Consider the following 20293-nt stretch of genomic DNA (forward strand, 5'->3'; position numbering starts at 1 on the left):
CATCATTTGACTCTTGTACCGGCAGTTGCTGCTATAAATTACATGTGACAAATTCCAGTTTATTCTATGGTTACGTTCATTTATATGGTTGAAAATAGCCGAGTTCTGTTGTCCATACCTAACTGACCGTTTGTGTTGTATTAATCTCTGGGGAAGTGATTTACCTGTAAATCCGATGTAAGATTGGTCACAGTCCTGACATGGGATCTCATAGACCCCAGAGTCTTTGGGAGATGTCTTTTGTTGGACGTTAATCAGGGATTTGGCTAAGGTGTTTGGGTAGGTAAATGCAAAAGGGTTGGATTTCCCAAGGGTGTGGGTTACTCTATTAATCGTCTCCAGGTGAGGAATTTTTATTTTATTGTTGGGTGTGTCTCTGGTCTTGTCTTTAGGGGGTCGGTAGAAAATTACGTATGCTTTTTGAATTGCTTTCTCAATTATATGGTCAGGATACTTTAAAGACGAAAGTTGCTTGCAAATTAGTTCAAATTCTTTTTCCAGGAAATCTGGGGAACAAATTCGTAAGGCTCTTAAGAATAGGTTGCTAGCTACACCTATCTTGATAGTAATGTCGTGATAGCTAAAGTAGTGAATATATGAAAGTGAGAACGTTGGTTTTCTGTATATGGTAAATTTGTATTCTGTCATGTCTCTGATTATTAAAACATCAAGAAGAATTTTGTTGTCTGTTTCCCATTCAACTTTAAATTTGATGCTGGGCACTAATGCGTTTAATTTTGAGAGGAATTCATTAAAATTACCCCACTTATTATCCCAAAATGTTAGGATATCATCCACGTATCTCATCCACAGCATGTTTTTGGGTTTTATTGCATTTATTACTGTAGTTTCAAAGTATTCCATGTACAGATTGGCTAAAACAGGACTTAAAGGACTACCCATACTACACCCGAATTTTTGCTTGTAGAATGATTCCCCGAATGAAAATACGTTATTAGATGCACATAATTCAACTAACTTTATTATTTTGTCAAGCGCCAATGGGAAATGATCTGAATAGGGGGATAATTTTTCCCTTAAAAACTGAAGAACGTCCTGTACTGGTACTTTTGTGAATAGGGAGTCTACGTCAAGGCTTAAAAGTTTTATGTTGTTAAGTGGTATATGTGCTTCTCTGAATTTGTGACAAAAATCTTCCGAATGTTTAATGTGACTGGGAGAAAAAGTGCCTAAAAAAGGAGAAAGGAGGCCGGCTAACCATTTAGAAATTTTGTAATTGAAAGCTCCGGCGCATGAAACGATGGGTCTGAATGGAAGATTGTCTTTGTGAGTTTTGGGAAGGCCATAAAAATAGGGTACGTAATTTAGGATTAATTACTTTAAATTTCTCTAATAGTTCAATACTCTTTTTGTCTTGGCCAATTAATCTTACTTTCCTAAAAAATTCTGTGGGAGTGGTTTGGAGGGGATTTTTCGTCAGTTTTTCATAAGTGTTTGTGTCGCTAAGGAGCTGGTTGATTTTGTCGAGGTAGAAGTCTTTGTCGGATCTACTTATTATAACATCTAACTTTTTTAGCGAGTGGATGGCTATCATGAATCTGCGGGGAACAGGATATTTCTTAAGAAGGTCAGTTAAAGCATTTAGTAACACTCCTTTTAAACATATCTCTTCACGGCTGTAGTTTTTGTCAGATATGAATTTATCAAAAGCCACTATGAAGTCTAGGTTGTTTTTGCGGTCTGGCATAAGGGCAAAGGATAAGCCTAAATTTAAAACTAAATGTTGATTTACAGTAAGGCGGGTGTTGGATAAGTTTAAAACTTTGTCTTGTTGTTCAAGATTATTCCATGCGCTATTGTCTATTAGGTTATTTAACTTGCGTAAAAGTCTGTTGGAATGAGTCACGCTATTATAGGCAGCAATGTCGGAACAGAATGAAATCAGATTCCTGTACTATATGTGGTCCGTAGTGAGGAGGCAAAGATTAGACTGAGTTCCATATATCACTCTGCGTAGCACGAAGATGTCGTTTCTCGTACTGGTGATTCTTTCTTCCAGGAAAATCTTGTGTGATAGAGGGAAGGGGTTTGATTGCAGAGTCCATCTGCCGAATCCGTACATTTTTGGAAGTACTTGTTCATTGAGGCATTCTTCCAAAAAGTGTTTTTGGTTTTTCAGCTGATGTAGTCTGTTCAGTTCTTTCTCAAACTTGCGGAAAACTGGCTTGACTTCTGGAAGTGAGTGAAGAATCGTGGAAAGGCGGTTGAATTCCATAATGGGCTGACAATGACTGGTAAAAATGTTCTGTAACAACAGAATTCCATCTAATAAAAGGAGCCCATGAAAACACCAAAATGTAGAGAGAAAAGTACTATATTTCAGAGACTGCTGTCTCTCTCTTCAGGTTTATGAATGAGAAAAGTTTACAGAAAAGGTGGTATTTATACCAAGAGATCCGTCCACAAGTAAGCCAATTTAGGTCACCCCCGCTGATAATCTTCCTTTAATCTTGGAATGCTAAGGGTTATTTACCTAACAATAAATTTTGCTAGCATGCTCTATTTATGCTCATTAATTATGTATATAATTAAATTTTTTTTGCCATGTTTAAGAATAAACTATATTTATCTTATTGTTGTTAAATGCTAGAAAATTATGAGGGCTTTTAATAATTGGCAAAAATTGATCAGCAACTAATTATATTTGTGTTATATAACTTATGTTGCCTTCATATACTATAAAACGTTGAGTTGGAATATTTGATGTGGCAGTGCTGGCAAAGTAGGGGGCAACGCCTAAATCGCCATGAAGGAGCCGATAGGGTATAGTAATCTCTAACTAAATATAGAGTTTGGATAATCATAACTGAATTGGTATCAGAAAGGTTTTTTCAGTGGCTTATCTTGTATAGGTTCTCTTGGGTTGGAATTTAATGAAAAACTAAACAAGGCAGTGATGACCCAGTAACTTGATGGAAGAGGTCTTGATGATGCATTTGTCTTGTATAAGGGACAGTATTGCTCTGTTGTGAGTTTGGCAGGATGTTGTCATCAGCCTCTGGAATGTAGTTCTTGAATTCTGGAGGTTGAATAAGGAGTAGTAGAAGGTGTGTATACCAAAAGAAAAAAATGAACAAAGTAATAAATAGATAGATAGAAACATGAGTAGATTATTACAATACAAGGAGAATTGCTTATGGGTAGTAATGCCTTACATCTTTGCTTGACCTTTTGAGGGAGACTGTTGCACAGTCCAGCGGACCTCTGGGACTGAGAAGTTTGACAGCGGGGCACATTTACCAATCAAGGCTCATTTATTTTTATCTTGTATTCAAATCTTAATGATGTTTTCATTTTTTCTATTTTTGTTCCATTTACAGACCAGAGGAAGTGTGTGTGTGCTATAATGGAGGAAAAGACTGCTTAGCTGTGCTTCATCTAGTGTATGCTGTCATGCACATGCAACATCCCAATTCCAAGCTACAGGCTGTGTACATCACTGAAGTAAATGCCTTTCCGCAGGTTACAGAGTTTGTTCAGCATTCCATTAACAGGCAAGTGCTTTCATGTCCGTATTTTATTTACCTTTGTTGTACTATTTAAATTCCCAGAAATATTCAAGTCAGTAATTGATTGATATGCAGAGGTTATACTTGAGGGCAATGGAATTTTTTGTGTGCAAGGTTGAAAGTGCTTTATAGCTGTATGAATGTTCTACACGTTGAAAGATTTAGAGTTCACAAATTTTAACAGCCATTGACTTTTCTGACATTTTAAAATATCTGCACTGTGATAACATAGTACTGAAAATTTTGTGTTCGATACAGACTTGGATATTAAGAAGCTTTATGACTTACATTATTGATATAGTACCCCTCATCTTCCTAATATTCATAGTCCTTTACTCTAAACTGTTATTTTGAGGCTTGTCACTTATGTGTATTCAAATGTTATGGTAGAGAAATTTTTTCTGAATTAATTGGGAGAATGTTCCTCAGTCCTGCGGTGTGAGGAATATAGGTTCCCTGGAACCGAGTCAAACTAAATAAGATCTTGCATAGTTCATCAGCAACGCATCCTGTAGGTCAGCCGTAGGAGAACTGAGAATGTTAACTTTGTGGTCTGGTTAAGGTATTGATTTAAGACGCTAATAAGCCAAGCCTTCAGTGTTTTCACGAATTAAAAGGATGAAAGATTGCTGTCTCAAAAATATATATTTTTCAGTGAACAGGAGCGCTATTGAACTTTTAAACAACTGTTACAATAAAAGACCCTTTTTGTTAAAAGAATTATACCTTAATTTGATCAATTGTATTTCTGTGGTTAAGGTATTGAATTGATGTAGAATCCCTGTTCTTGTTGGTATGAAGGATATAAGAGATACTGATAAAACAATTAAGCTTTTTTTTATTGTCATCGTTATCGCTTCCAATATCATGCTATGTAAAGGACCTCTGAGATTCAACCATATGCAAATCTCTGTTGTCGTGGGTTCTTATAACATCTTTCATAACTACATCAGATATAGCATTTTATTTTAAGTTATTGTATAGCATTACCAGGATTTTTTTTTGGTAGATTATATGGAATAGTGAACTAATTTTGAAGGAGGGTAGGTTCACTGGCATATGTCCTCTGCTGTAGAATTTGAATAGCCAAGGTGGTGAGTTGAGGTGGAAGTCTTCTGCAAATTGCTAATGCTGGGTCCAATCTCAGTGGACTGAGAACCCTCAAGGCTCTAGGAATCTTGTCTGTATGTAGGTGTAAGCCTGAGGACAGGCTATTGAAGAGGGATTTATCCATATTTTATACTTAGTTTCATTGCAAGTACTGTTTAGGAAATAACTGGATGAATGTCATTAACTCATGTCCCATGGTAGAAAAACTTAACCACCAAATGGAAATGGAAAATTCTGAAGACTCCTTCCCTCTAAATGTTTTATAAACTAACCTAATGCATATCCTTGCATCATGATACTAATAAATGAACAACACAAATGAAAGGTAAAGCAGAGACTCCCAAAACAAATTGCTTGTGTTAATGTATCAGTTTGTGAAAAATTCTCCAAGTTAAGTAAGAAGGATGAAGGTTGTAAGAGCCTTACCCAACCACTTCACATGAGGTAAATTTTACCCATCCTATAGTAACAAAATGTTTTCTTTATAGATGTGCATGTGCTCTCCAATTTTGAACCAAAGCATCAGGCTTAGCAAGGGTTTCTCTTGTATTTTCAAAACTTAAACTGCCACAACAAATGTTTAGTCAAGAGGAAGGTATGTTGTCATTGTATATCGTTACAGATATGATCTTGACTGCGAAGTTTTATCAGGACCTATGAAAGCTGCTTTAACTACTCTGTTAAAGAAGAGACCAGCACTTAAGGCAATGGTTATGGGAACTCGTAGAACTGACCCTTATGCAGGTAAATTAATTGAGGTTTATATGTTGAATCATTTTATCTTACTATCCACTCTCTCTTAACAGTTGTTTTGTTGTGTAACTGTGAGGTTTTGGTCTTGTACACATTTAAAACCTTTTTACTCTCAATTTCCCTTTCAGCGCTGAATGAGCTCATGAATGACCTCATAAGTAACTGCACTTGCTCTTTGACCTGAATTTTATATCCCTTTCCACTGTATTTTGTCATTCTAATGTACAGAAAAGATTATATTCACACAAATTTCATTGCAATGCATCCTTTTCCTCAAGAATCACTTCAAGATTCATACAGTTCAGTATAGTATCTGTACTAGAGAGAGAGGATGAAAGTCCTTAAAACTTCAAGAAAACACCCTCAATACTTAGATCCTCTTAACTTGAGGATTTATTATATTTATTGAAAGTTTACTGTAAAGCTTCTAATGGAATGAGGAGTGTTTTTCACTGAATGTGGTAAAGAGGGGCATTTTTGCCTGTTACCGATGCAGCCTAGTAAAACCTGAATTGTTGCAATAGCAAGGATGTGTAGACAAATTATTATTATAATTTAATCATAGTATGTACATAGGTACTTGCTTGTTTTTGTTACTGTATTACCTTTCCTAAATGGACAGTTTTAGAGACAAGGCCAAATGAGCATCACATCTCCCAATAAGGTTCAGTCGGCTGAAACCTTGTGCCTATGTGAGAGTTGTTATGGAACAGAAGTAGAACGAAACCAGATTTGTTGAACGAGGCACTAACAGTTCTTTCTTCCTTTACCTTACCATATGTTATATGAGAAATTGTCTCCTGTTCCTGCTTCTCAGGACATTTTTAAAGATAACTAACTAGTTTGGTGATGTCTTAGTATATAGTTCATGGTTCCTCAAAGATAGAAAGGCATAGTTCTCAGAAGGCCCTCATCTCAGAAAGGATTGGAAGCAGTGGGTTATCTAGGCTTCTTTGAGTTATGTTTTTACTAGTACCTCAGCTTTAAAGCGCAGGCTTATTTATTCTACTCTTTTGTGTGAGTTCCAGAGTGAAATGTATAGATTTGTTGACCTGTCCAAAAGGTTTAGACCTCAGAGGAAGGCTTTCCTCAGTATAAGATCCAGTGACAACTTTGGATCAAGAGTTTTAAGAGATGTTAGCATGAATTCTTACTGACAAGAGATTCCACTGAGAGGTATTCCTTATGCAGAATATCCTTTTGCAATCAGCAATTAAAAGAAAACAAAACAAACTTTGGCTAACACATTAGGACTGTCTCTATAATCACCTGTTTCCCACCAGGTGAAGCTGGAATGTTATGTTCTTATCAGAATTCTTCATGCTGTGTCCCTATGCAGACATTGTGAATTGGCATTAGTATATAATGTAATTTTGATGATTGGCTGATTTTCTCCTGTACAGTATTGTGCCTTTTTTCTGTTTTTGCATTATGTATGCCATCTACAACAAGATGAGATGAAAGGATTAGGCTGTATAGGAAAGGAGCATGTGGAAACCAATGTTTCGGTTGTGCATGATGGTGTTATTTTGGTTGTCGATTGCACATAAATAGCGTGAAGATGTAAGCTAACTGTAGGTAAGTACTATCCAAATAATTAATTTTATCATGAAAATTCTTATTTCTGATGGCTTATTTTTATTCCAGATAACCTTGAATTTTTTGCACCCACTGACAAGGATTGGCCATCGATGATGCGTGTGAATCCAATAATCAACTGGGAATACAATCATGTTTGGGATTTCATTCGTGGGGTATACTTACCCTATTGCACTCTATATGACCGGGGGTAAGTGTATGTAATTACAAAATATTTTTAAGTCTGATGTTGAGATTTTCTCAGTAAGATATGGTTTTCTTTTTAAGATATTTCAGTCAAGTTTTGAAAAGATGAAACACCCTATACAGTACTCTTCTTGGCATTTCAGCTACACGTCCCTTGGGAATCAATCTGACACTTTACCGAATCCGTTGCTTGAAGCGAAAAATCCAATTGGACAAGTGATGTATCTTCCTGCATACAAACTTGGTCAGCATGACCAAGAACGCAAAGGCCGTATTTCATCCAAGCATTGATGTTTGTAATTATGTAGATATGTTTCTATTTTAAGGTATTATAGTGAATTTTATCTAGAGGTTTGATCAATTGCACAGGTATCTTGAGAGGAGTGATATGATATATATATCTTGAGGTTATTGCAGTTCTATGTACAAAGACACTCAGTTATTTTAAGCTGTTTAAAACAAAATTTTAGGTTCTATACTAGCATAAGATTGCTCTAATTAGAGCTTGTTACTTTTATTTGACAGGATGACTAAGAATTTTCTTGAGGGTTTTTTCTCCCAGGGTGTTAGAGATGCCCCAGGGTAATGGCTGCGCATCTATCTTTCACTTATTTGTCGCAGCAAAGTTTCTAAAAATTGCAATGAGAGATTCACGAGAGTTGCTAGATACATATGATCTAAGGAAGAATCTAAATGTCCAGTCTAAACTTAACATCTCCTAAAGGAACTTGTCGATGCCCAATGTTTATGATGAAAGGGAGAAACTGAATGTCCAGTCTAAACTTGAAATCTCCTGAAGAAACCTGTCGATGCCCCAGACCATTCAACAAGAGCTGATATCCTTGTAATTTCCACCAACTACTTTAGAGCCTTTTCAGAAGAGAGAGAAACTGATAACCGTATAGCAACTGTAGCACTTTTGTGATTTTATGATTTACTAGTTCCTTGAACATACTTCAGACCTATCGTGCTTTCATGCATACGTTGATGGTGGGTGCCCACACAACCATTCTGTTTTTCACTTTCTGTACACTTAAGATATTCAGACTTACAATAAAATGGGCCTAGTGTTAATGATTTTGCCAGATTGTAGGCCAATGTGTTCCAAGCATGTTTATGGTGGGCTAGTCTCTGATAAGATATTTATAAGGATAGGTGCATTAAAATGCATTTTTTACTTAAAATATTTTTGCCTTACAATATTTTCACCTTACATTAGGTTTATTGGAACGTACTGATCCTATTGTAACTTTAAGAAGGTCTTGAATTGAAGTTTATTTCTTATTAGAAAATTAATGGATTAGTACTAAACTTTTCTGAGGATGGAAGTAGTCAACAATAGCATGAGTAAGGTGTCAATGCATTGTCACAAGGAAAATTCTTTACACACTCAAAAATTATAGCAACTTTAGCTGTGTAATTGTGTTGATTTTGATGACGACTTGATATATGGTTTGGGAGGTTTTATACATCTGCAATCAGATTAAACTTTTGAACATAACGCCAAAGTAGTATGACGAAGAAAACTAAAAGATCAGCCATTTATTAGAAGAGATACAATGTAAAACATTTCTATTATTCCATATGCATACCATGTTTAATAGGTGTAAATCACATACTGAGGTAAAAAGAAAATGATCCAAAAAGTTGACTTTTACATGAGGAAATGTATAAGACATTATTAACTGCATTTTAGTATGTCAGTGTTTACAAGTATCGGCTGGGGTTCTGTTCCCTGCGGGGTACTGTTAAGCGAAAACTGCCATTAACCGAAACTCTGCAATTTATGGCGCTCGTGGTGCCAAGTTTGGTTAATGGTGCCGATAACCAGTTAATGGCCCCTATGTTAGGTATGTTATGGCACCATAACTGAAACTTGGCCCTTTATGGCACCATAAATTGCTGATTTTATGGTTCTAAACAAGTACTACCATAAAACTGGATTGCCATTAAATGAGTCTACCGATAACTTGGGACTGCCTGTATACAGTAGTACTACGCACTTTCTCAAACTTTGTTTTTGATTGTGTAGTTGTTTTTGATTGTGTAGTTCTGTTATGCTATAGCCTATCGTAGCATTTTAGACGGAAAAAACAAAATTCAGTCCAGGGTTTCTGATGCGTAACAAAGCTAAGGCTGAAATGCCAAAAAAAAACTTTAGACTCAAGCTTCACTGTGAGAAGATGACAGCATTATGATTTCTTAGGTCTAAAAGGGATAGAAAATTACTAGTATGTTAACATTAATGGTACAAAAACTTGACTTTGTAACTTCGTTGCATGTTACTTGCACAAATTATTTGCATCTGTTTCTCTTGCTAACGTCCAAAGAATTTTTGATTATGGTACCTCACAAATATATTAGGAAATATAACTGATATTAATCAATCTTATTTTTGATTTATTATATCTAATATTTAATATGGGATTTTAATAATCAGTGTAGCATAGAACTATGAAATTTATTTTACTATCTGAGATACTGCGGGTGGAGACATTATTAACGTAGAACTTCTACACAAATGCTCTAATACAGTGTATGCAGCACTGGTTTTGGGCGGACTTAGAACAAGTAAGAGAAATTTATGCTTTAAAAATCATAGAATTTATTTATTCAGCTGTCTTATTATCAAGATCATTATGAAAAGTGTTATAACATGATCAAAATACACTGCTGAGATATAAATTTCAAGTTAATATTGTAAGTTTTTTCAGGTTTTCATTACGGCAGTTGATGGTAAAGTGCCTACGCACTAGACTAGTGCTGGGTGAGGAAAGCAACCTCCATGACAAACATTGTAAGAAAAATATGTAAGGTCAGCAAGAATATCTTTAAGTATAATTGTCACTGACAAGAGCAGGAATGCAAAGAGGAATAATAAGTCAAAAAAAGGAGTATCAAATGATTATAATTATCTGAGACCAAAAATGTACATTAAAGTTGTGGGTAAGATACGTAAGATACTGTGTGAAGCACTATAGTGCCTCAGTTGAGGGATGTCCCACATGCCCTGAAATGACAGTCTCTCTCATGGCAAATTCTTGGTCACTAGTCCCTTTTAAGTGAGGTGATAAGTTTTTAGTGAGGCAATGATTTATGCTTAGTACAATTCTATAGTATTTAAATATGTGCTTGCTCTTTTTGGTAGTGTTCAAGTTTTATAGTTCTATTTTACCGGTTAGGTAAATTATGTACAAAGAATTTAGTGAATTTTTTACAGCACTATTTGTAAATACAGTTTCATACATTGTACTGACATATTAATGATGAGGTAGCCTTCTAAAATCAGAAAGTGGTTTATTGTTTGTACGTTTATGTTGTAGATTCAAAGGCTTTAGGATGTTAAGCCATAAGGAAATCACCAAATGTTTACATGCAGTAGAGGTTGCTGCCACATAGCGTTTAGTTTCAAAAGAAATTAGTCTTGGGGGTTTCTTGTTTTGCATGGATATATAAAAGAAGTGATTGATATATGTATGTGTTTTAGGTAGAAAATTGGAAAGAAGCTATTGCTTTTTGTATAAATGTTAAGGAAATGTGTTCAGGAGAGAAAAAGATGGTGATAAGTGTTTAGTACTAAGGCAGATGATTGTAAGCCAAACAAAAGAACTGATATGTTATTAAGGCTGTGAACGTGTGAAAAAGTACAACTATGTTAGTTAATGGTAGGCTAAGGGATTTTGTAAGTGAAGTTCAGTGCACCGGGAGAAAAAGTTTAAATAATTTATGTGATCCAAGAATGGAAACACGAGAAAAATTTTGTCGTAGATGATTCCGAAATTGACAAGTAAGGATGGAAGTGTCCAGGTGGTTGGAATCTGTGCTTGATTTGGTTAGGGAAAAGTGTGTTGTAGTTGTTGAAGATTTGATTGTAAAGATGTAATAATTAGATAGAGAATGCATACTGTAGGAAGTTTAAAATGTGTATAGTAAATGAGAATGGGGAGACTGGAAAATATTCTCAAAGGGGCTTGATTGTTGTAAATACTTATGCACATATTACCTAGAGAAGAATATTTGTTAGTACACTTGAAAAAGTTAATTATCTGTTTTTATTGAGTATACAAAATAGCAATTGAATGGATGACATGGTGGTAAGTTATTGAAACTATTCCTGGAATGAAAATAACATACCAAAGTAGTGGGAGCATAGGCAAAAACCAAGGATGGAGCTGCATGAATATTTGAAGTGGGTGATCATGGTGAAATACTATAGGAAGAATTTATACTTCAAGGGTGTAAATACAGACAGACAGATAGAGGTTCATTTAGTGAGCAAATGGATCCTTGAAAAAAAAAAAAAAGTAGAATTTTGAAGAAAAAAAATTTAATACAATCCCATCAATTACATTAGCTCACATTTATTGTATTCAATGAATCTTAGACTTTTCATTCCAAGTTTTAAAGAACGTTTTCTTCTTACTGGATAGCCTCACAGCATATACACCCCATGGAGTGTAGTTCCCATGTAGGGGGTGGGAACCTTGTTCTGTTGTCTAGGTTTTAGCTTCAAGTAATCAGTGGCTTTGGGAGACAGAACATTCAATGCAAATTATGGGTTTGCATTAAAATATGTTTACTTTTAAAAGACTAATTTTTTACAACAAACCTGTTATCTACGTTAGCCTGAATAAGAATTTATATGGAGGGAACAGGTATGAAGAAAACCACTGGAATGAGCTGGTTGGAATCAAGATTCCAGCAGAAAGTTCATGGGATAGTCGAAGATGAACAGGGTGAAGAATTACAAAAGTAAGGTTATCAAAATTTCAAGGCTATAGTACACTGATTTCTAATAACAAGGACAAGTTCAGTTTTTCAGTACGGAGCCCTGTTAAAGATGCTTTGTAGATTGGAAAATAGTGGACCTTTGCTAAATTTGGTTGGTTATTTGGAGTTGTGTTGTCTCCACACCATCAACTCAGGTCTTCGTTTTAAGAGTAGCAGAGGGCACATAATTTGTTGAGAAGGTTTTAAACTGTCCAAGCAGAGGAAGACTGATAAGATGCTACTAAGAACATGGTGCATGATCACAAACACCCATAAATCTCAACAACTAGACTGGGATCCTCAGTCTGTAAGGAAGCAAGAGGGCTTTGCACTGCTTCATTGGCTAGCTGGACACCCCCAAATGGAGTACTTCACTTCTTACCTTGTGAGGTCAACAGACCCTGAGGCAGACCTGTTAGGGTTTTGTTATGTGGAATATCCCTGGAAATGCCTCATGTAGCAAGGGAAGAGACCAGTTGTCCCCCAGAATTTTTGGGACAGAGAGCTCTAGTATGATAAGATTGTGAGTTGTACATGAGTTTCCAACAGATCAAGTGATGAAGGTACAACTTCTTGAAAGATTAAGTTTAATTTAAATGGTGAATAACAGGACAATTATTGCTGATTGTCATTTTCTTCATATACGCAATAGCCCATACAATTTTGTTTTTAAGAACTGATGGTGAAGTTAGGAATTAATTGCCATTTGAGGGAGCATTGCTATTAACATGAGTGTACTCCAAAAGTATCGCACTATTCTCATTTGTTGTAGATATATTTGGATTTTAAGCCATTTTCCATTTCATTGAAGAATGTGGGTTGAATATGTTAAATTAGTGTTGTGAAATTTGAAAGTTAATTGTTCTCAGATATTTTAATATCTTACATTTTCTTTTATTAAATATGACAATCTTTTTAATCAATGTGTATTTTTCATAGCTAACAAACCTGAGGTCTTAACAATAGGATAATCTTCTAGCGCCAGCTGGAAACTGGTAAAAACAATCAAAGATTGTAAAACAAGGAATCTGTGGCATCTGGCAACCCATGCATATACGAGGTGGATGTTTGGTTATCGATCAAGCTCAGACACCTGTGACATGCCAGTCTTTCTCTTACCACCTTGGAGAGTGGAGTTTCGCTTCGCTCTCCTTTTCCAAGCTGTTTTTTTCTTTTTTTTATCATGCCCTACGCTTTTTTTCTTTTTATTCGGCCCAGAAGTTCAGTGGACGTCAACGTTTATAGACAAGCCTTTCTTGTGTTTGAAGGGATGCTGTAGATTCCATCTAGTAATGCCTGTACAACATACACAAGGTGAATAGCACCATAGATATGCACAGGGTGGTTTTGACCACTGTTGATACATTTTGTTCATTAACTTAATTGAACACTTTGGTATATAGGATCAGGTTTGTTTGTCCAAAATTTTGATTTTTGATGTCAAATGTGGTATATAGGATCAGATTTCTTTCTTTTGTCCAGAATTTTAAATCTCTGATGTCAAATTTGGTTTATAGGATCAAATTTATTTCTGACAAATGTGTCATTTTGTTATATTAGACATGTTTCCAAGTTGAGTACATTCCTATTCCTCCTTAATAGGTTTTAAAGTACTGTACTGTGTCTTTGCTGATTGATTTGTCATCTTAATTAGGTAGAATTGCTATGCCTTGCAACTAATTCAATTTCATGTTTTGTACATATGTATGTTCCTGGCAAGTAGTCTTCTGGCTGTTAAATTGAAGTGTTTTTTTAAATACTTGATAAAAATGTTTATTATGAGTTTTTATGGCAATTTTCTCGAGTGTGACGAAATTTCAATTTTCAAAAACTCTTGCCCTTCAGATACTATGTTTGGTACTTTTAAGGCAGCTTCTCCACTTTTATTGCTTGATTACCTCAGTGACATGAATTCTAAGGGTACGGAGGCCTGCCATCCAACCTTGCCCTCCACGTTTTTGAAGATCTGAAGATCAAAATTGTATTTAAAGCTGTGCAGCATTATCCTCCGAATCAATTATGATATCGCCGGGATGGAAAAAGAAGTAGGTAAAAGGTAAGAAAACCCAGTTCATTTTGTTTTGAGCAAATTCTAAACACATAATGAACCACTTCAAGATAGTTGCTCTTTGAGGGTTCTCACCCAGCGACAAGAAGCTAGGACCCAGCAGGAGGTTAAGTGCCGACAGTGCACCTCATGTGATGCATTGTACAGGCAGTCCCCGGGTTATGACGGGGGTTCCATTCTGGAGATGCGTTGTAACCCGAAAATTGTTGTAAGCCATAACATCATCAAAAAGCCTAAGAAAATATTACTTTTAATGCTTTGGGTGCATTAAAAACTATGTAAACTGCATTCTTATTGCATTTTGCATAAAAAAACCTTCAAATATTGATTATTTTGCATTTTTTGTGTCATATTTCTTCTGCCAGATTAGCTTTGTAGGCTTTGTAACCCTGGAAATAATTTCTGATGAATATAACTGAAAAGTGCCTTAACCCCAGAACGTCGTAAGCCGAACCTGTCGTAACCTGGGACTGCCTGTATACATTACTTACGTTTCTTTGCAGCATCCCTTTGGCACTGAGCTACAACCCCTTTCATTCCTTTTGTTGTACCTCCATTCACAGGCTCTTTCTACCATCTTACTTTCCACCCTCTCCTAACAATTGTATCATAATGCAGCTGCAAAGTTTTCCAACCTTTTCAGTCTTAATTTCCCTTCCAGTGTTGAATGACCTCATAGATCCCAGCACTTGGCCTACATTTTTATATTCTGTTCTATTCCAAGAAGCTAGGAGTCTTGGGAGAAAAATACCAAAGTTGTAACTAATTTGTATTTTTCATAACTAACAAACCTGAGGTCTTAACAGGTAAAGGCCCACCTCGAACCACCCATCTAGCAGTCTAAACTGGGTTAGAAATATAACTGGTGGGTCACAGGTAGCCGTGGGCATTCTGGGTATACATGCCCCGTGACCTGGTATAGATGCCAGTAGTCCCTGGATCTCACAAGTGTAATTTTAATTCTACCGGTTTCCAGCTTGGCGCTAGTAAATCCTAATGTTAAGACCTCAGGTTTGTTAGTTATGAAAAATACAAATTAGTTACAAATTTGGTCTTTGTTCATATACAGAACAAACCTTCGGTCTTAACATTAGGATAGACTTACTTATTGGAGGGAGGTAAGTCTCTACAACTGACTGGGAGTTTGCCACCTTATCCATTTCCGAATATATTAGGGAAATTCTATGAGAATGGACAATGAACCTAGAACCAAAGATATAAGCAAATCTATTGGTTTCCCTCACTGGGTGTTGATACCATTCTATGGTTTACTCTTGTCCCTTGTAACTGGATCCACCCTCACCCCTCTCTTCCCTATTATCTAGAGGGGTGTGTTGCTACTGAAAAGTATATCATAACCTAAGATAGCTTCACAGTATGGCTGACCACCTCACCTGCATCTAGTCCGTTCCAGCACATGACGGTACTCTCATTCATATTGTCCATAGTTAAAGGAGTAGGAAGAAAGTAGTAAAGAAAAAAGACCAGTCATCCCATTCATTCTACTTTCATACCTTCATCTTAGACTAGACGCAAACTGACCCGCCAGGGGTACTGGGTGAGCTATATCACTTGTTGGGCCGCCACCACTGGACCCAAGGAAAAAGTGTCCAAGGATCTATGGGCAACGTCTTTCAAATAAAATGAGGTGAAAGTTGTTTGGCGTTTCCACACACCAGCTTTCAGAATTCTATCCACAGACATGTTCTTCTTGAATGCCAGAGAAGCACTCAAACCCCTGATGTCATGAGCTCTAGCTCCCACCTGGCTATCTGACCCTCTGTCTTCTGTCATATAAGCATTTCTGATCGTATCCCTTAGCCAAAACGATATTGTATTCCTGGACACTTCCTTCTTGTTCCGTCCTGTACTTACGAACAACCTCCGGCACCCCGGCCTGAGGTGCCTTGTTCTTCTTAAGTACTCCATTAGTGCCCTGACAGGGCACAGAAGCATCTCACCTTTGTCCTTGTCTACAAGGTCTGCCAAGGAAGGTATGGTAAAGGAGTCGAATCTGCCATCCACTATTGTTGGGTTTTGGGTCTTGGCCACAAATTCTGGAACAAACTCAAATACCATTGACCTCCAAACTCTCGAGTGCTTTATGAGATATGACAGGCCATGTAGCTCCCCCACCCTTTTGGTTGAAGCCAGGGCCAATAAGAAGACTGTCTTCAGGGTCAGGCTCCTATCCGTGGACTGCCTTAGTGGTTCGTAGGGGGGTTTTGTCAGACTACTCAGTACCATGGTCAGATCCCAATCTGGGGCTTTTAGTTCCTTTGGTGGACATGACTGTTCAAAGCTCCTCATCAGCATGGCCAACTCCCATGAAGACGAAATGTCCACTCCTTTCATTCGTAAGACTGAGGCTAGAGCCGCCCTGTACCCCTTCACTGCAGATACAGACATATGCTTTTCTGTTCTGAGATATATCAGAAAGTCTGCTAACTGCTGAATAGTGGTAACCGATGGAGACAAGTTCCCTCTACGACACCAATCACAGTATGCTGACCACTTTCCTTGGTATACTGTCGCAGATGATTTTCTGATATTTCCTGCCATCTGAGTTGCTGCTTTCTGCGAAAACCCTCTCGCTCGGAGGAGATACTTGACAGTCTCCACCCGTGAAGCGATAGGGACTTCACCAACTGGTGGTACCTCTCCATGTGCGGCTGACACAGTAGGTTGCTCCATGGGGGTAACTCTCTCGGCACATCTATTAGGAGTTCCAGTAGGTCTGGAAACCACTCTGCCTTCGGCCATAACGGAGCTACCAGGGTCATCTTGAGGTTCTGAGACCGCATTACCCTGTTCAGAACCTAACGGATTAGACAAAATGGAGGAAATGCGTACACGTCCAGATTGTCCCAAGGGTGTTGTAGCGCATCTTCTGCTACTGCCTCTGCGTCTGGGACTACCGAACAATACACTTCCAACTTTTTGTTGTACCTGGTTGCGAATAGGTCTATGATCGGTCCTTCCCACAACATGAGCATCCTGTCCACTACCTGTTGGTGCAAGGACCACTCCGTTCCCAGAATCTGATCCCTGCGGCTCAACTTGTCGGCCACTATGTTTCTTTTTCCCGGAATATACCTGGCCCTGATGTCTACCAGGTTCTCTACAGCCCACTGATGAAGTTGAACTGTCATGACATGTAATTGCCGAGAAACTAGGCCTCCTTGTTTGTTTATATAAACTACTACTGTGGTGTTTGAAGTAAACCCGGTGTAACCAGAATCAAGGTTTTATTCAGTAAACAATTCCACTACAGTAGTACACTGCAAATAAAAAAACACGTTGAACACAGACATAAACATAAATAAACACTTGAGTTAACTAAGAAGGTACATAAATCACACTCCTTATGAAAGACAGTATAACCAAGAATATACACAAAGCATATAACATACAAAGGGGCATCATAAGTAACATATACAAAGAATCAAGCATTGTACCATAATCTGGCGAGTCTACAGCTGTAATACGAGACACGTCAGCAAGGAACCACAAAAGTAAACAAAAGCTATAGAGACCACTAATATGAAACAGGTTTATTTTTACCACATTCTTCCCTTCTCAGTTAAGTTCACTTGGAGTAATCCTGAAGGTACTTTGGAGGTTGCCTCACTCTCTCTGACCTTCGAAGTGGAGGAGGTGAGGCTACCTGTTGAGGGACTGTACGGGATTCCTGAAGAGTGTCATGCTGAGAAGCAATATCCACATGGGAGAGACCGCGTGCAATCTCCTGAGGAGCATTTGCAACTGACAATTCCTCAGGAACCTCGGACTGAGATACAGGAACCCCAGCATCTGTACTTTCACGGTTGTCACTAGCCATAGGAGCAAGATGTCTTAATGAAACTGTAGTCACCCTACCATCTGGAAGCTTCACATGAGCATACTCGGGGTTCGCCTCTACGATTTCAACCTCATCCACTAAGGGGTCGTTCTTGCTGTATCTTACATGGCGTTTCAGGAGAGCAGGCCCTCCTTGGATGAGCCAAGTAGGCAACGATTGGCCGGTGGTGGACCTTCTACTATGCAGGAAAAGGCGCTCATGAGAAGTACAGTTCGTGGAAGTGCACAACAAGGAGCGTATACAATGGAGAGCATCTCGGAGAACAGTTTCCCACTGAGACACATCAAGGTTCCTTGTCTTAAGGGCTAATGTCAGAGTTTTCCAGTTATATTTTTCAGCTTGACCATTCCCTTCAGGGTTATAAGGTGTAGTGCGACTGGTAGCAACACCTTTCTTCATCAGGAAATCCTTCAGCTCTTCAGACATAAAACATGCACCCCTGTTAGTGTGGATATACGCTGGCATGCCAAACAAAGAAAAAAGTTGCACCAAACAACTGATGACAGTTCTAGTGGTCATATCTGCACAAGGGAAAACAAATGAGAACCTTGAAAATTCATCCACAACAGTGAGGAGGTACTTGTTTCTAGATTGAGAGGGAACTGGGCCTTTGAAATCTAAGTTCAAGCTCTCGAATGGCTGGGTTGCTTTGATCAGTTGTCCCGAGGATTTGATGAATTGAGGTTTGAGCTCTAAACACACTTGGCAAGAGGTGGTAATTTTCCTCACTTCTTCTACTGAGTAAGGTAGATTCCGCCCCCGGACAAAATGCATCATGCGAGATATCCCAGGGTGACATAGGATTTCATGAAGTTCTCAGAGTTTATCAGAAGTAGTGGCACCACAGATGCGGGAGAGAGCATCAGCTGGTATGTTTTCTGTTCCTGGACGGTATACTATGTCATAGTGAAAACATGAGAGTTCAACTCGCCACCTCGCTATTTTGTCATTCTTTATTTTACTGTTTGATTTAGAGTCAAACATAAACTTTACACTACGTTGGTCAGTGATGAGCTTGAAGTGGTGTCCAATTAAGTAGTGTCTCCACTTCCTCAATGCCTCCACTATGGCATAAGTTCCTTTCCACTGAGGAATGTTCCTTGTCACTGTGAGTGAGAGTGCGGGAAAAAGAAACCACTGGGCGATCATTCTGTGTCAGAGTAGCTGCTATCGCATGATCAGAGGCGTCCGTTTCCACAGTGAAAAGAGAGGAGGGATCAATGGCCGTTACCACCGCACTAGCAATGTCTTTCTTCAAGTTCCCGAGAGCTAGCAGTGCTTCAGTGGACAAAGGAAAACCATTGGCTTGTGTGAGAGGGCGGATTTTCTCTGAAAATTTTGGTATCCATCTTGAGTAATGTGCAAGCAATCCCATGGTCATGCGAAGAGAAGCTGCATCTTTAGGGGGTGAAAGATTCCACAGTGGTTGCAAGCGTTCCGGATCGGGTTTGATTTCCCCATCCGTTACTGAATACCCAAGTAATTTAATGGATCTGACTTTGAAGTCACACTTGTGGTTTAAAGTGAGATTGTACTCCTCAGCTACCTTCAAAAACCTCCGTAAATTCTGGTCATGCTCCTCCTCTGTCTCACCACACACAGTAACATTGTCAACATAAGCAAAAGTACCACTTACTTTTTCTTTCTTAAGGATTTCGTCAAGCACACGTTGAAAAGCTGCTACTCCATTTTTCACTCCAAATGGAATGCGACTGAACTCGTAAAGTTTGCCCCCAGCTTCAAATGCAGTGTACGGTCTCTCTTCTTCTCTTATTGCAACCTGATGGTAAGCACTTTTCAGATCTAAGGTACTGAACACCTTGTACCGTGCAATGTTGTTCACCATCTCGTCGATATTTGGCAGGGGGTAGGCATCAAGCTCAGTGAACCTGTTTATGGTACGAGAGTAATCTATAACCATCCTCCTTTTCTGATTCTCCCCTGATGTCACCAGCACTTGAGCCCTCCAAGGAGAATTACTAGGCCTTATTATTCCTTCTTGTCACTCAAGGAGTATAATCTTGACTTATTAGCCACTGGTTTACAATCTGGTGTCAGGTTCTTGAAAAGGAAAGGAGGGGTCACCTTAACAACACCTAGTGAACATATCTTCAAGGGAGGTTTTTCTCCTCCAAAATCCATTTCCAGACCAGAATGTTTCCTCAGGAAGTCATGCCCTAGTATCACATCACTACATAAGCTTTGTAACACCTTGAGTTCAACACCGTGATAAGTCTCTCCTTGCAACTCCAAGTCCACAGTGCACAGAATTAAGATGTTTGAGGACAGGGATTCATCAGCCATAGAGACTTTTCCATGCTCTGGAGACATAGTTAGTTTATTTAGATCCACTACATCATGATGCACAAAGCTGTCTGAACTCCCAGTATCAATAAGGGCACTGACAGCTACCAT

At 38.1% G+C, this 20293-nt stretch overlaps 2 protein-coding genes across 3 annotated transcripts in view; one reads left to right on the plus strand and one right to left on the minus strand.

Annotated features, from left to right (window-relative positions):
- Nucleotides 1-10428, plus strand: part of LOC135196116 (FAD synthase-like) — a 95977-nt gene extending 85549 nt beyond the window's left edge. For both annotated transcript variants that reach the window (XM_064222583.1, XM_064222582.1), the window contains exons 9-12: nt 3342-3515; nt 5263-5384; nt 7041-7182; nt 7322-10428. In XM_064222583.1, the coding sequence (XP_064078653.1) occupies nt 3342-3515; nt 5263-5384; nt 7041-7182; nt 7322-7469 (586 nt within the window). In that variant the 3' untranslated portion in view covers nt 7470-10428. The remainder of the gene's footprint in view (nt 1-3341; nt 3516-5262; nt 5385-7040; nt 7183-7321) is intronic.
- Nucleotides 10429-17320: 6892 nt separating this feature from the next.
- On the minus strand, nt 17321-18937 carry LOC135196118 (uncharacterized). Its single transcript, XM_064222584.1, has one exon. The coding sequence runs from the start codon at nt 18653-18655 to the stop codon at nt 17606-17608; it is 1050 nt and encodes a 349-aa protein (XP_064078654.1). The 5' UTR covers nt 18656-18937; the 3' UTR covers nt 17321-17605.
- Nucleotides 18938-20293: the final 1356 nt, after the last annotated feature.

This window comes from Macrobrachium nipponense, chromosome 17 (assembly GCF_015104395.2).
Source record: "Macrobrachium nipponense isolate FS-2020 chromosome 17, ASM1510439v2, whole genome shotgun sequence".
NCBI classification, from domain to species: domain Eukaryota; kingdom Metazoa; phylum Arthropoda; class Malacostraca; order Decapoda; family Palaemonidae; genus Macrobrachium; species Macrobrachium nipponense.

What these genes read in the sequence shown, in the direction of transcription:
- LOC135196118 (XM_064222584.1), bottom strand. Translation starts at nt 18,655, where the DNA reads ATGATGCATTTTGTCCGGGGGCGGAATCTACCTTACTCAGTAGAAGAA.